The sequence below is a fragment of the Bombyx mandarina genome, chromosome 23, assembly GCF_030267445.1.
Source record: "Bombyx mandarina strain Sakado chromosome 23, ASM3026744v2".
Lineage (NCBI taxonomy): Eukaryota > Metazoa > Arthropoda > Insecta > Lepidoptera > Bombycidae > Bombyx > Bombyx mandarina.
Window position 1 is genome coordinate 20,319,992 of NC_143229.1, and position 16,400 is coordinate 20,336,391.

Genomic DNA, 16,400 nt, shown 5'->3' on the forward strand with positions numbered 1-16,400 from the left:
GTATTTTCCTCATAGTCTAAAGAGCTGGACCATCATACTGTGGTTCGCTCACGCCTCTCACGGTTTTTTTTTTTATTTTTTATTTTTTATTGCCCTTGTAGGCAGACGAGCATACGGCCCACCTGATGGTGAGTGGTTACCGTTGCCCATGGACTTCAGCAATGCCAGGGGCAGAACCAAGCCGCTGCCTACCGCTTAATACTCTCCACAAGCCTCGTTTGAAGAAGGACATGTCATAGCGTTCGGGAAACACCGTGGAGGGGAGCTCATTCCATAGCCGGATGGTACGTGGCAAAAAAGATCTCTGGAAACGCACTGTGGATGACCGCAGTGGCTCCAGGTAGTACGGATGAACTCTACTCCGGTGGCGGGCGGTGCGATGGTAAAAACGAGATGCCGGTATCATCTCGAACAATTCCTCAGAGCACTCCCCATGGAACATACGGTACAAAATACAGAGGGAACCGAAGTCCCTCCGCAGACCCAGAGGTTCCAAACGGTTCTGCGAAACCAGATCGTCCGGAGTCCGGAGCTGTGAATTTCTTGTAGTATACAGTCTATAATATAGAGTGCGCTGCGAATCTGACGTTACATCAATTTAATTGGACTCCAGGCAACAGTGTACTTAAACTTCAGTGAGGTTAATTTGCGGATAGCCCCGCTGCCCTCTGCGAGTTTTGTCTCGATATGAGAATCGGACGCTCTCGTGGAAAGCAATCGAAGAACTTCTTAGACAGTTCAAATCCCATACACTAACTCTGAGCTTCGATTACCACTGAGCGCTAGTTAAGCGGTGTGCTTGTCTACTGATATAGTGAAGTCTAACAAATTCAACAATTATTATTGAAACTTCAACTTATTCGATGCTGTTTTAATGTTTACCTGTTCTGTTCAAAGCTTAACACCAAGCACACCGTAAGCCTGTCAGCAAATCTACTCTAATAAAAGCTTTTACAGTTATAGAAAGCTCAGGGAAAGCTTAACTCAGTGAAGGTTAAAACTTACTTTCTATAGATGATTTGCTGATTTAAAAAAGAAATAATTAATTTCAATGCTAAGCCTACTGCCGGCGCGGCTTATTGTATAAACGGGACAACGTTACAATGCAGCTTTCCATGCTGACGAGTGCGTTCATAATTTGATCAGCAGGCGAGCATATAGACGTGACTCGAAGTTTTGCAGCTCAAATCGTAACCCCGAAATTCAAAACTTACTAACATAAACTCACGAATGGGGCTCGTGGGGTAGGACCTCTTGTGAGTCCATACGGGTAGGTACCCTGCCTATTTCTGCCGTGAAGCAGTAATGCGTTTCGGTTTGAAGAGTGTGGCAGCCGTTGTAACTATACTGAGACCTTAGAACTTATAACTCAAGGTGGGTGGTGCATTTGCGTTGTAAATGTCTATGGGGTCCAGTAACCACTTAACACCAGGTGGGCTGTGAGCTCGTCCACCCATGTAAGCAATAAAAAAAAAGCATAAGAAAGAAGTAGTAAATACATCAGATTGTGTGTTTTTATAATAATAATAATAAATATATAATATAATATTAAGCGCAACGTTGGGCGTCCCCTTGCCCCTTGCCCGTTGGACCGATGACTTGCGGCGATATGCTGGAAAATATTGGATGCGGAAGGCGGAGGATCGTTCATTGTGGCGGACTATGGGAGAGGCCTACATCCAGCAGTGGAGAGATACAGGCTGATGATGATGATGAATATTATATTATGCCTGAAACATACATTGGTACATTTAATTCCAGTTTGGTTTTTTCCTTCTTTCTTGTTGTAAATACAAAAAAACATAAAGTTATTAAACTTTCTTGTGTAACTCGAGAATATTTTCACAAATTCGACTTTAACCTAGTTTAAACTAATTTCTTGTGAAATATAATAAAAAAGAGTTACAATCGTTATAAAACATAATTGGCCGACTGTATTAACATCATTGGTTCTCGTGAAAGTAAATAAAAAATAATATTAAAGTGTTGCAAAGTGTAAGTTAGTTGACGTTTATCGTCCAATAAATGTAGATTGTGACAAAGAAGTTATTTTGTTGTACAAAAAATGCATTGTACATTGAAATAAATGTGCCTATTACGTTATGCTAACATTTTAATGTAGAATATTAAAAAAAATCCATCCCTTCCTAATAATATCATAAATGCGGAAGTGAGTTTGTTAATATGCTTTCGTCTTACCTGCTGAGTTATTGAGTAAGTGGTTTTTGAAGACCATAGATATCACTAAGAGAATGTTGACATCAATCTTGAAACTTGAGGTCTAAATCTCAATTGTATAGCATAAATGATATCCCACCCCACAAACTGTAACCTAATGTAGCATGAGTAGACAAAGTGGCTACCCGTGCAAAATCCCCTGCCACCAGATAGAATGCAATAGTTATTTGTGCAACCAGAGAGCAAAGTTGTTTTTTTGTGTCGAGTGCTGATTTTAAGTCCCGAGCAAGTGAAGGGTTCTATGATTGATTCACGAGGGTAGCGAGTGATTCAAAGTTAGAATCCTGAGCGTAGTCAGGGACTCAACAGCACGAGATGCAAAAAACTTTGCTCTCGTGTAGCTCACATAACTTTTCACCTCAGCAGTGAGAACACATATTACTTAGGAGACATAGAAATGAACAGGAATAGATTGAAATAACGTTTAATACGTTACGCTATACGCTATCAGCATTAGCGAAATTTTTATTCCCACAATTTTTTCAAATCGCGTTTTGATACCGCGTCCCTGATGTTTATTTTTCAAATGTATCAATGTTGAAATTCCAAATAAAAATGTTATAGGTTATATACCAATTTTATACTATTAATTAGACTTATTTTTATTAAAATCCAATAATAAACTAAACATATAAACAATAACATTTAAAAAAAAAGTAATTTCTTTATTACAAATATTTTTAATTTTAGGGTATTACGCGTTTCCAAACGTGTTTTCTTTGAGGTCGAATTCCAAAATCGAATTTCGAAGGGGTTTGTTTTTTTCACTCGCTTTTTAACATGCATGTGAAAGAGACAGAGCACAGTAAAATTCAAATGTTTCAAATTTATGGCTGAACAATGTCAATTCGTGGCACTGAAGATTGAAAAATTAAAAAGCTTTTTTTTTTTATTGCCTTTGTAGGCAGACGAGCATACGGCCCACCTGATGGTAAGTGGTTACCGTCGCTCATGGACGCCAGCAATGCCAGGGGCAGAGCCAAGCCGCTGCCTACCATAAAGTACTCTCCGCAAGCCTCGTTTGAAGAAGGACATATCATAGCGCTTGGAAAATAGCGTGGAGGGTTGGGGAAAGGGTGGGGGGGGAAGCTACTTGTACCCCACGCTCGAATCAAAATCGCGTTTTGTTCACTGGTGTCTCGCAGCAAAAGCGGCATGTTTGAGCTGCTGGGTTGAAAATACAATTATTGTGCGATTGATTTTTATTAAACGATATGATTCTCTTCCTACATCGTGAATGTCCATTGTGAACTTAATAATATGCTAAGTATGTATCTCATTACAAAAATTAATACCTATCTGCAGAATTTCAATACAGGTACAGTTGTATCGCTCGATACGAGTACACTGGACGAGTCCTGTAGACCACGATGCAGGATTGCACATATATATTTATAAAAAAAAAACAGGTCTTTAATCATGAGTTGGAGTTTGAAACACACACATCATTTAGTTTATTAAGAAATCCTCTTGGCGTTACACACCACTTCTGGAATAGTTTCATTACTGACCCATTGCTTAATTATTAATTGAATGCATCTCGATATTATTCCATCCGGACTTTCAAACTTAGCAGCCGCTCCCCACTGGAACTCTCGTCAAAAACTACATGGCCTAAAGGTCTAGATACCAGGCCATAAACTCAAAAAAAAAAGTTGTCAAAACCTACCAGTAATAAAACCAATTGTCAAAAATAATTGTCCGGTGCATTCGTATCGAGCGATGCAACGGTGTTCGAATCCCGCAGGCGGCTACCAATTTTTCTAATGAAATATGTACTTAACAAATGTTCACGATTGGCTTCCACGGTGAAGGAATAACATCGTGTAATAAAAATGAAATCCGTAAAATTATGATTTGCGTAATTACTGGTGGTAGGACCTCTTGTGAGTCCGCGCGGGTGGGTACCACCACCCTGCCTATTTCTGCCGTGAAGCAGTAATGCGTTTCGGTTTGAAGGGTGGGGCAGCCGTTGTAACTATACTTGAGACCTTAGAACTTATATCTCAAGGTGGGTGGCGCATTTACGTTGTGGATGTCTATGGGCTCCAGTAACCACTTCACACCAGGTGGGCTGTGAGCTCGTCCACCCATCCAAGCAATAAAAAAAAAAAAAAAGCTTTTTGGCGGGAACGCCAGGAGTGAAGTTGTGTGATTTGTTTTATTTTGTCTATTGATTGTTTCTTCAGGTTTAAATGCGTAATAACGTTGGCTTATTGACGATTTAGTATCAGTGAAAGTGCACAAATGTGGTAAAATAAAACAAGCGCAGCTGGATGTAACTTCTGGGGATCCTCCAAAAAGTTCATTGATAAATCTCAATAAATGACCACCATTTTACTGAGATTATAATATTTCATCCCATATCATCTCATTTCATTTTTTATTTTTTTTATTGCTTAGATGGGTGGACGAGCTCACAGCCCTCCTGGTGTTAAGTGGTTACTGGAGCCCATAGACATCCACAACGTAAATGCGCCACCCACCTTGAGATATAAGTTCTAGGGTCTCAAGTATAGTTACAACGGCTGCCCCACCCTTCAAACCGAAACACATTACTGCTTCACGGCAGAAATAGGTAGGGTGGTGGTACCTACCCGTGCGGACTCTCAAGAGGTCCTACCACCAGTATTCATCATTTCACTTCCTATAATATAAAAAATAATAATTTTTCATATAATATAATATAAATATATTAGATTAGGTTGTTTGGTACGACACTTTTGCCTTTCTACTGGAAAAATAAAACTACTACTACTGCTGTCAAAGATGACATTTACAAGATTTCATTGTTATTGAGAGTGTGTACATAATGTTTTCATTATAAATTGGCCCATACAATTTAATTTAAAATCAAAAAATTATTCTAAACAACAGTGTTGCAATTCATACAATTATTTTGACGTAACGCAACCTATTTAAAACAACTGCAACGCTAGAATTTAATGAAAATCATCGGTATGTAACATAATGCAAGAAATTAATAAATTATGCTAATTATTAACGTTACGATACGCGTACTCGCTTCTAGTTTATCTTAATCGATAGTTGCTGTATCCGCCCACGCTTGTAAATATGTTTAACGTTATAAATATTGCATTTTTGTCCATAAATATTCCTGACCACTTAGTCTCAGCTGTGTACACAAAATACTTTATTATGGTGTATTGTTTGATGAGCAATATTAGCCCATACAGCCTATAATGTTTGAATATAGTTGGTGTGACTTGGTATTATGTAGGCACTGGGTGATAAACTATAAATAAACACTGGTGATAAATATTACAATGTATAAAATTAATACTTGTAAGAATTTAACACTATAGGCACTGTTGTGGCTGGTCCTAGTGATATCGGTGTTTATAGGCAACGGTAACTGCTTACCTTCAAAAGTAGATTGCATTTCCTTAACAGCCAAAAAATTTAAATTACTGAATAGTCATATCACTTGAAATTAATACACTGGACAAAAAGTATCACATATTTTACAATGATACTTGATAGTTTTATGTTCTTTCTTTCTTTGAAGTTTAAATTCCATTTTGCCACTTACTGGGATTATTATAATAGGGTTAACACAAGGGTTTCTGTAGATATATTTTATGTTGAATTCAAATACACATCAAAATAAATAGTCCGTTTTCAATTTATTAAGCCAACTCTACTTCTGAAGACCATTCTTGATTTAGTAATATTTTTAAACAGAAAATTGTTGCTAACAATACTGTATTTGTTCTAGTATAAAATGGATATGAATAATAATACTGACTATCTAAGGAACCTTGCTCCTAAATGGAGCCTGGCAGGAGATGAGAAACTGCTAGAACTCCTTCAAAGCACACATCAGGTATTGAATACATTACACAAATATACATGTTAATTCACACAATAATTCTCATCACAACAACATCTGGAAAAAATTAATATCAATACTGTATTCTACTTTCATTTTTGTGCATATTCAAACACCTTAATTTCCACAGAACATCGTATCAAAGAGTCAAAACGTTAACAAGATGCTAAGTGAAATGTCAGCTGGTCTGAACGATGCAAACATTAGCTTGCAAAATGTAAATAACAGGTGAGAAAAATTAAACAATACACACACTTATACTGGTAGTAAGACTTCTTGTAAGTCCGCACGTGTAGGTACCACCGCCCTGCCTATTTCTGTCGTGAAGCAGTAATGAATTTTGGTTTGAAGGGTGGTGCAGCTGTTGTATTGTAAAAACTGAGACCTCCTAAGGTCTAACTTATGTCTCAAGGTGGGTGGTGGAATTTACGTTGTAGATGGCTATGGGCTCCGGTAACCACTTAACACCAGGTGAACTCGTCCACCCATCTAAGCTATAAAAATAAATAAAAATAAAACATTAATATTCTGTACTCTATTGCATATTCTGCAGTAAATTCATCTCATTTTCGGCATTAAAAAGTGCGACACAATTTTCTGTATGGCTTAGTTGAATGAAAGAGCTTGTGGCCCATCCTTTGTTAACTGCTTTTTGAAGCCGGAGCATAGAGATAACAACAGATCACATGATTGAAGTTCCTGTGTCTAAATAATAATAATAAAATTACATATAGTTCTCAATTTTAGCTGCAGCTGCTATATTGGACAATCAATTTAAGGTGCAGGCCGTTATTGAGATTGAGACATCGACCTCACGTCTCAAGCTGAGCGACGACTGTCGCGTTGTCGTGTGTCAGCCTCATTCTCGCTAATAGAAGAATGTTTTTTCTAGATTCATGAGTTTAAGTAACAGTCAATTTATAGAGAGCAGGGTGTATGAGGACGAGTCGGACACGGCGCCAGAAGCGGCTGAGATAAAGGTAAACAATCCACGGATCAGACTTAGTAAGACTTCTTGTTTGACATACGCCACAAAAAAAAACCGCTAACAGTAACTTTAGAGAATCGATTTTCGCCTAAAGTAGAAAGTCTTTAAGCTTCTGACCTGATAATTATTTGAATTCGACTACAAGTGTCAGTGATAATCGCCTTTAACACACACAATCTCCCCGCTCATAAAAGGTTCTATTTATATTTGTCTATTTCAGGATCCGCCCAAACCCTCTGTAATACCTCCAGACATAGCCAAATTGAAACATAGCTTATCGATATTGGAGCGACTTCACGACCCCGTCACGATACTGTCAGACAGTGACACTGACAGCGACAGCGATGATGAAAGAATACCCACGTGAGTAGGATGCACTCAGTTTTACAGTACAATTTTCAGGATTTCAGTTACAAAAAAATGTCATTTAAAAGTCCTGAAATAATGTTTTTTTTTATTACCCTAGTAGGCAGACGAGCGTACGGCCCACCTGATGTGAGTAGTTACCGTCGCCCATAGACTTCAGCAATGCCAGAGGCAGAGCCAAGCCGCTGCCTACCGTTAAGTGTTATCTATGGTTTTAGCGAGTTGTAGATATTAGTTAAGTTTACTTTTACGGTTTAATCTCTGGTAATATATATGAAGGTAACGACACTGATCGGGAATGTAAACGTGGTTCTAGCTGTGGCAGTCATTACATAATAGTTCACTATAAACCCGAAGTGACGTTGACAGACAACCGGCTGTCAATTATGCTTTCAAACGTCGGCTCACATCGGGTGGCGTGCTTCGGCAGAGTCGAGATGTCGTCGCTTATTTATTTTTTTAGTCTTCTTACAAATTAACTGTATAACCAAAACATTTGTAAAGTATTAATAATATTAGCTTAAGTAATTTTTAGCAACAGCTATAAACTGCTGCAAACCATCATGGAATATATCCGTATCTGAAGCATAGGCCAGCGAGCCATTGAGCAACGAGACAGCACGATGTGTCGGAGAGTTAGCGGTGTGGCTAATTCCACACTGTGGAGGGTAGAGGTAAGGAGACCCGTCTCATATGGGAGAAGCTTGAAAAAGTGTCCCACTTTCAGCACTAAGTAACAGTTCGAAAATCCTCCAGAATGGCGCTAGCATAGGCACAGGGTGTGATATGAATTGAGCAGTTGTTAACTGATTGAAGTATGCTGTATGCTGAAGTATTGCGGTAGGCACCGGCTTGGCTCTGCCTCTGGCATTGCTGAAGTCCATGGGCGACGGTAACCATTCACCATCAGGTGGGCCGTATTCTCGTCTACCTATAAGGGCAATAAAAAAAAAAGTTAGGAAATTTAATATATTTAATGACTAGAGTTAGTGACGGTGTAATATACAAGACCTCACATGTTTACGTAGTCTAAACTAATTTCGTCAATATAACCTAAAATTATTGCAGTGGGTAAAACGCGGAGACATCGATTGCATTTTCTTATCAGCTTTAAATAAAATACTTTTTGTGATTTTGTATTACTTACAGCTCTTTCGTCCTTTTTTATTTCTCTATCTTATTCTAATAATTTTCAGCGCCTTTTTTTAAATTTACCCGGTCGCTACTGTAGCGCCGCCCTTATTTAGCTGATTTTAACGGACACTTTCATACACAGAGACGGTTCTCCTTACCTCTACCCTCCATACTCCACATATCAGGCACATATAGCGACACTGGATTCAGTGCAGTGGAGCTATCAATGATGTGTACACGTGTGTGTAATTCCAGGGTCGTGTTGAAACCTAAGGACGTGTACTCCGGCCGGCCGCTGCCGCACGTCATCGGCTCGCAGCCGTGGCAGGACAAGTGGCACGCAGGTCAGTGGGTTGGGGGGGGGGTGACAACGTCAGCGCTTCCTACAAGCTATAGAAGTGAGGCGCGGGGCTCGTTAGCCGAAACGAACGGCGTGGTTTTCAAATCCAATAAACACTTGTAGTTTTTATCAAGCTTATAAAATATATCGTAAAAATTAGACGGTAAAAGGCAGTAATTTTTTAAAAATTTTAGATTGAAAATCTCAAGTTGATAAAAATTACTGATTCCTTGATTTTGGCTCTGCCCGAATGGTACAGTACGCGAAGTTACGCAGAGTTCAACGTGTTAAATCAGAATGTGTTCATTTTTCAATGGAAACTTTAACTGTAAATGTGGCAGGACCGCGCGGGGGGAGGGGTCGCGGCGCCGCACTAATGACGTCACTACATGATGACATGACGACTCACAGTCTGTTGCGTTGTGGTGAATAAGAGTGGACTGTATTATTAGTTTGATATTTTTATTGGTAGTGTTGGTAAAAGGGGGAAAGAGTCATCGCGGACGTCGCTCGTTGACACCTGTGACGTTCCGAATTCAAACACAGTTATAATTTTTGTTATATAGATAACTTTGAATTTGAAGCACGAAAAGTATTTTTGTTTTAGGAGGACACAAATATTTAAAATGTCTTCATTTTGGTTTGATGTGAGCAAAGATATTGTCTGCGCTCGTCTGTGGCGCTGAGCGTCGATGTGTTAACGGAGACGACGTTTGCAGGGCTGGTAGTCGAGGACAGTGACAGTGACAGCGACAGTTCCACGAGGGAGGGCGCGCGCTCCCCAGAGTACTCCGCGTCGGACTCCGGCGGCGCGGACCAACTCCCGGACCGACCCTGCGACGAGGTCAGTACCGACGCTCGACTGCGAGCCGGGATGAAAATAGTGATATCCAAGGGCTACGGTGATCATTGGCAGGGACTCAACAGAGACCTGTGTGTTGTAGGTCCCGGAGCTGCCCGCGGCGCCGGACCCCCCGCCCGCCGAGATCGCGGCCGGGCTGGCCAGGAGGCTCGCGGGGACCGCGCCCCACGGACCCCAGGTAACGTTCTCGTGTGCGCAGGGAACAGTTAGCAAGAGATATAGAAGTGAAGACCATCCTGCGGTCCGCCTGACCAGAAATGGCCGTCAGAGACACCAGCAAGCTTACTGGATAGATACCTTGTGGAGCACGTGACCGCGCCACAGCACTCACAGTGCTTGTAGGTACCCCAAGCACCGGTCACCGTTCTCGTCGAACCACAGACACAGCCCACTGAGTTCCTTCCCTGGATCTCCTCAGTGGGTCGCGTTTCCGTCACCTACCCATCCGGTCTTGCTAATATAGTCTCTTTGGCTACTAGCGTATGGGCAGAAAAAAAAGAGTTCTTTACATTTATTTACACACAGATACCGGAACCGGAACTGGACTACGTTCCGCCGCCGGGACCGATCGTGAAAACCGTGTACAAACCGGAAGTGCCTCAAGTCGGTGAGTCTGCTTTTTATTTAGTGTCGCCTCCACTCTACTCTACATCGATTATAATACATCTAATGAATTATTGGCTTAAAAGACTGAAACTATAATTGAATATATAATTAATATGTTCAAAAAGTTTGTTTACATTCATTACCGAACTTTAAAAACCAAATTGTGAATGTGTGGTTGTGAAATTCATTTCGTTTTGTGAATGACGCTGACAATCTACAATCACAAGCAAACATGAACCGTCAGTAATTACAAACAACAACAACAAATCATACACATCCGCAGCCTCACACCACAATTTCTTAACCATCACAATCGAACAATAAGCTGCCAACAATACAGTAACCGTACATCATAGATCCCAATCATCCCATTATCGTTCAAAACCACCTTAGACCTGTAGTCGCAATAAACGAATGGGATCGATCAACCCAGGTACGACGTTCCGCGACTCGCCCCCCCCGCTGGACTCCCCGCCCCGCCTGGACTCGCCCCCCCCGCTGGACTCGGACTCCAGCCACGAGGACATCTTCGCGGAACTACACAGAGGTGGGCCCGGCGGCCGCAGACCCCGCGCCGCCGCCGACGACCTGTTCGACTTCACGGACCCCGGCGCGGGACCGGTACGTCGGCGGACCCCCCGAGCGCCGTCCTATATAACACTCGCCATTTGTGTGCGAGGGACATGTGTCTTTAAACATAATAAATAGTGCGCGTGCGGCTTGGTTTTTTTCTTATTGCTTAGATAGGTGGACAAGCTCACAGCCCGCCTGGTCTTAAGCGGTTACTGGAGCCCATATACATCTACCACGTAAATGCGCCACCCACCTTGAAATATAAGTTCTAAGGTCTCAGTATAGTTACAACGGCTGCCCCACCCTTCAAACCGAAACGCATTACTGCTTCACGGCAGAAAGAGGCAGGGTGGTAACTACCCGCGCGGACTCACAAGAGTCCTACCACCAGTAAACGTGAACCAGAACGCACCAGTTGGTGCACGTGAAAGAAGTGAAATTTCTTTTGCGGTGTGTAGCATTGTGGTTTTCCTCATTTTTCATCTTTTAAATCATATTGCTCTTGTAATAGGAAATGCTGTGTGTAAGAGAAACGATCTAGCTCGCTTTGTCCCTCTCTCCACAGTCGAGTGCTTCGCGAGACGCTCAGTCTGTTTTTTCTCTCTCGCTCGTCCTAAATTGTATCTTTCGTCTCTAGTCGTAACGAATCTGTCGCGAGTTGAATTTTACTCTCAATAAATTCCACTTCAATAAATATAATTCGAATCGATGGGGAGACGTCTTGTGAGCCCGCACGGGTACGTACCGCTACCTTGCCCGTGTCTGCCGCGGAGCAGTATCACCCGGACACGAGACTAAAAACTAATAATAAACAATCAAAAACAAGCGCTCGTCACTATTTGTATTTAAGTTAAATGACTCCCGCAGACAGCAGCGACCGCGCGTCCCACTGATGTCATTTTGTATGCGCAGGTACCGACGCACACCGGACCTGGTGCACGTCGCGTGGGGACCCCGGATACGACGCCCGTGTCCCCGGGGGAGCGGAGCGCACGGCCCGGGGGTGGAGCGCCCGCCGCCGCCGGGACCAGGGTGAGTTGGTCCGCCGTCGACCGTGACCACACACGGACGGGCGGGACACTAACAAAAGCATTTATGGAATCAAACCGGAACGTTGTTTATATTTTGGCGGGTTAGACTACACCGAAATTGCCCTCGGCAGTGACAATCAATACACAACTGACACCCATCGCGTCGCGTGTGTAAGACCGTCCCGAACAAAGCTCTGTTTAAAATGATATTAATTTTCAGAAGCCGATCGGTGGCGTGCCCGTGTTTGGTGTAGACGTAGGAGCCGCCGCCCCGGGGCGCGACCTGCGCGGGGCGCCGCCCCCCGGGGCCGGGCCCGGGGACCGACCAGGAAATGAGAACGTGGATCAAACGGATGCCAGCAGAACACAAACAGAGATATTCAACGACTTGTTTAGTAAAAAGAAAGACAAAGTTAAACAAGAAAAAGTTGTCCCCAAAGTTGACCTGTTCGCTGACAGTCTGTTCGAGGACACGGACGACATATTCACCAGTGGCGTCCACTCCGGACACAAGGAGAAGTCTATCTTTGAAGACGACGACGAGTTGTTTGCAGAAGTCGCCGCGCCCGCCCCCCGGGGGGCAGCGCCCGGACCGCGGGGGGGCGGGGGCGCGGCGGCGGGGGGCGGCTTGTTCGACAGCGGCGACGAACTGTTCGGCGACGGAGCGACCGACCCCGCCACTCGCGGCGCCGCGGGGGCGGGGGCGGGGCGCGCGGGGGCCGGGGCGGGGCGCGCGGGGGCCGGGGCGGGGCGCGCGGGGGCGTCCACTAACACAATAAAGGGGACAACTAAGAGCATCTTCGACTCGGACAGCGACAGCGACATATTCGCCAGCGTGCACGCGCCCGCCATGCGCCCGGCAGACAGCGCCCTCACAGTAAATAACGGAACAAACAGCTACCGGAGTCCCTCGCTGTTCGACGATGACGATTGTGACGACACCGCTCAGACATTACACACGAATGACGTCACATCGGCGCCAAATACACCAGACAAACCAGACGCGGCTCTGTGTACTTCTAGTTCAGAAGTCGAAACAACTCCGAAGTCTAACGCTGCACCAGAAACCGTGGCGGCGGAGTCTAGCATCATGACCAACGGTGCACATAGTACATTAGGAACCTCCAATATTGTTAGTCAAAACAATTCAAAATCCAAAGAAGTTAAACATTTTAATGCCGACACTACGACGGTCCTCGACCCGCGCCCCCCCGCGGACCCGCAGTCCCCGGGGGGCGGCCTCACTAGAGGCGTCGCAAATGGGACTCTAAGCGCAACCACGGAGAGGTCAGATCACGACGACGGATTGACGTTACCTGGTGCGCCCTCCCGTGCAGACAGCACAGTGGACGATAACATTCCCAATGAACCTCCGGCGGCTGTCGGCGGCGCTGCTGGCGAGGCGGCCGTGGCGGCTACACTCAATGGCGCTTTCGCTAACATTTTGACGGAACCGCCGGCTTTTGAAAAGAAAGAGTTTAAAAATTCGAATGTCAACGCGCTTTTTGAAGACGATTCCGAAGATGAAGGGTTCTTCAAGAGAAGCGACGTCCCGGACGAGGCGCCGCGGGACCTCGCGCCCGGGGACCTGTTCTTGTTTATGGACGAGCCGCCGGAACTGGACGCCGGGGCGAGCGGGGGGGCGCGCGGGGGGGCGGCACCCCCGAGCGGCGCGGGGGGGCGCGGCGCGGCGAGCGGTACCGACGCGAACCTGACGCCTACTGAAGTGAACGAGGAGTACGAAAGTGAACGAACATCTGGCGGAGCAGTAAATATTGATGAAATCGATGAGTTGTTCAAGGCGTCACATTCTAGAAGTAACCTTAGCACTTCTAATTATCTAGATATAGATATAGACGCCGACATATTTGGTCCTAAAGTAGGGACAAGTGCCGGCAGCATCGCAAGTAAAATCACAACTTCTAAAATTCTTGATCCGAATATAATTAAGGAAGACCCTGATATATCACAAAAACCATCAACATTACCGTCTGCAGATGTGACCACGGACGACGCCAGGGAACAAGGTCTGTTCGCTACTAGTGGACGCGCAGACACGGAATCTAAAGATGTCAATGAAAAAGATAACAAGAAGTCAGTCAACAAGGTGCGATCCATGAACCTCCCGATAGACGTGGCAGCGCTGCTGCCCGGCGCCTCGCCCAAGAAGACAGTTGAGGTCAAGCCTCACGGACCCTCGGAGGGCGCCCGCCGGTCCCCCGCGGATGACGACCCAGAACTTGTCAAATCGGTTTCTTTCGGCGGCGAACCCAATGCTGAAGTCCTGGACAGCACCTTGTCCAAGCAGCGCGCCAGGATACAAGTGAAGAGGCGCCCTTCGTCTCGCAGGGCCAGGAGGGAGGCCGTCAGGACATCGGCTATAGACATCAACAATTCTGAATGTAGCCCCGACCCGGCTCCCTCCGCCGCCCCACACCGCGCCCCCCGACTCCAGGATGCAGCAGTAGAAGCGGACCAGCCTGATGTAACACACGATTATAAGTCAGATTTGGTGAAAGATCAGAAAATAACTAAAGTAGTTTACGTTTTGAACGATGAAGACATTTTTGAGACGGAGAATAAGAGAAGCAACGAGTCCGACGACGACTTGTTCAGAGGCAGCGCGCGGGCGGCGGGGGGCGGGGGGGCGAGCCGTCCCCCCAACACCCCGCCCGCGCCCCCCGCACCCCCCGGCGAGACCAGAGCGGCGTGGTTCGACAGCGACGAGGAGTTGTTCGGCGACACCGCCACGGACCGCGGGTTCGGCAAAACTAAACCACACAGAGTGGACGTGATGACGTCACTGTTCGACGGAGAGGACGACGATGAGCTGTTCGGCGGCGCGCCCCGCGACCCCGCACCCCGCGGCCCCGCGCCCCGCGACGAGCACTCCGCCGGTGAGTGCAGTCCACGGACTCATCAGTAAGACACCCGACAACTCACTGAGTTTCTCGCCGGATCTTCTCAGTGGATCCGGTGGTAGATTCAGCGAAGCACTGCTCTTGCTAGGGCTAGTGTTAGCAAATTATCTCAGGTTGGGACGTTGAACTAATTAACCCGTCCAGGCGTAGCTGAAATAGCTCCTTAAGCTACCAACGAATAGGTAGGGGGGAAAACTCTTATCTCACATTCAGGTTTTTTCACATTTCAATGACAGAAAAGTTCGTCCAATTTACTGGTATAAATCATTACTGGTAGTAGGACCTCTTGTGAGTCCGCGCGGGTGGGTACCACCACCCCGCCTATTTCTGCCGTGAAGCAGTAATACCTTTCGGTTTGAAGGGTGGGGCAGCCGTTATAACTATACTTGAGACCTTAGAACTTATATCTCAAGGCTCCAGTAATCACTTCACACCAAGTGGGCTGTGAGCTCGTCCATCCATCTAAGCAATAAAAAAAAATAAAAATAAAAATTTGCACGCCGGCTACCGGCTAGTCAGGGAACGCTCTGTGACCTGTGGCTATTCACAACACAGTAAAGATTTAATTAATTAAATTAATTTAATGCTGGAGCTAGGATACGTCAGTGCTAAACTAATTCAAAATCGAATTTAAGTTTGCAAATAATTTAATTTTCATTAATATTGCTTTACAGAATATAAACCAGTAATAATTAAATCGTCTAAGGAGACCTCGCGGAGCACGCAGCCGGCGTACGAGGACCCGCTGTCCCTGTTGGGGGGGGACGACTGAGGGAACCAAACCCCCCCCACCCGGTACTATAAGGACGTCGAACTATAAGGTGACCGTCTCCACACAAGGGACGGTCACCGTCGGTGCCCGCGGGACGAGACGGCGCGTCCACCGTCGCTACACCGTCGCCTTAATTATATACGAGTTTATTGTTGAAATTATTATTATTATGTAGTCTATAACTGTACTTGTTAAAAAAAACAATATTTTCCGAGATTATTTTATAGGTAGATATTAATTTCATTTTAACGAATTTATATTTATGAAAACAAATTAAATACTGTTGAACTGTGATGTAATGTGTTTAATTGTAATGTAACACGTGAACTAATGTGAACTACCCAGTGTAAATATTTCAGTTTGTCTGGCGAAGCAGCGATGTAACGCAGACCCGTCCCAATTCATTGACCCACATTACTCAATTGCCGACCAATGTGCGTTACATTGCGTGTAGTGCATAAAAATTATACTTCAACTGGCGGACCTGACGTACGTCCTGCACACACAAAATGAATGAAATGAATGCATACATAAAAATTAAGTCTATCCAGCCCTTTAGTTGCAGTATAGATAAATAGATACCGACTGCAGTGCCATCTGCCGGGCTGATTTGTAAATCTAAACCATCCAGGGCGCCACCCAAACGCATACAAAAAAAATCATTCAAATCAGTCCAGCTGTTTTGGAGTTCAGTGACACACACGCACAGAAAAATT

The 16,400-nt window shown here is 44.8% G+C and overlaps 1 protein-coding gene across 2 annotated transcripts; it reads left to right on the plus strand.

Annotated features, from left to right (window-relative positions):
* Positions 1-5,011: 5,011 nt before the first annotated feature.
* Positions 5,012-15,978, plus strand: FAM21 (Family with sequence similarity 21). Of its 2 annotated transcripts, none has more exons than XM_089737478.1 (13): positions 5,012-5,196; positions 5,978-6,085; positions 6,222-6,319; positions 6,984-7,071; positions 7,300-7,442; positions 8,835-8,923; positions 9,639-9,763; positions 9,864-9,959; positions 10,307-10,388; positions 10,821-11,008; positions 11,873-11,992; positions 12,212-14,913; positions 15,587-15,978. In XM_089737478.1, the coding sequence occupies exons 2-13, from the start codon at positions 5,984-5,986 to the stop codon at positions 15,591-15,593; spliced, it is 3,840 nt and encodes a 1,279-aa protein (XP_089593604.1). In that variant the 5' UTR covers positions 5,012-5,196; positions 5,978-5,983; the 3' UTR covers positions 15,594-15,978. The 2 variants fall into 2 exon arrangements, with proteins under 2 accessions (XP_089593604.1, XP_028033818.2); XM_028178017.2 differs by having other exon boundaries at positions 12,212-14,888.
* Positions 15,979-16,400: the final 422 nt, after the last annotated feature.

What these genes read in the sequence shown, in the direction of transcription:
- FAM21 (XM_028178017.2), top strand. Translation starts at nt 5,984, where the DNA reads ATGGATATGAATAATAATACTGACTATCTAAGGAACCTTGCTCCTAAA. An exon ending in GCAGGACAAGTGGCACGCAG is followed by an intron (nt 8,924 to 9,638) that starts GTCAGTGGGTTG and finishes CGACGTTTGCAG; the next exon opens with GGCTGGTAGTCGAGGACAGT. An exon ending in CCGCCGCCGCCGGGACCAGG is followed by an intron (nt 11,993 to 12,211) that starts GTGAGTTGGTCC and finishes ATTAATTTTCAG; the next exon opens with AAGCCGATCGGTGGCGTGCC.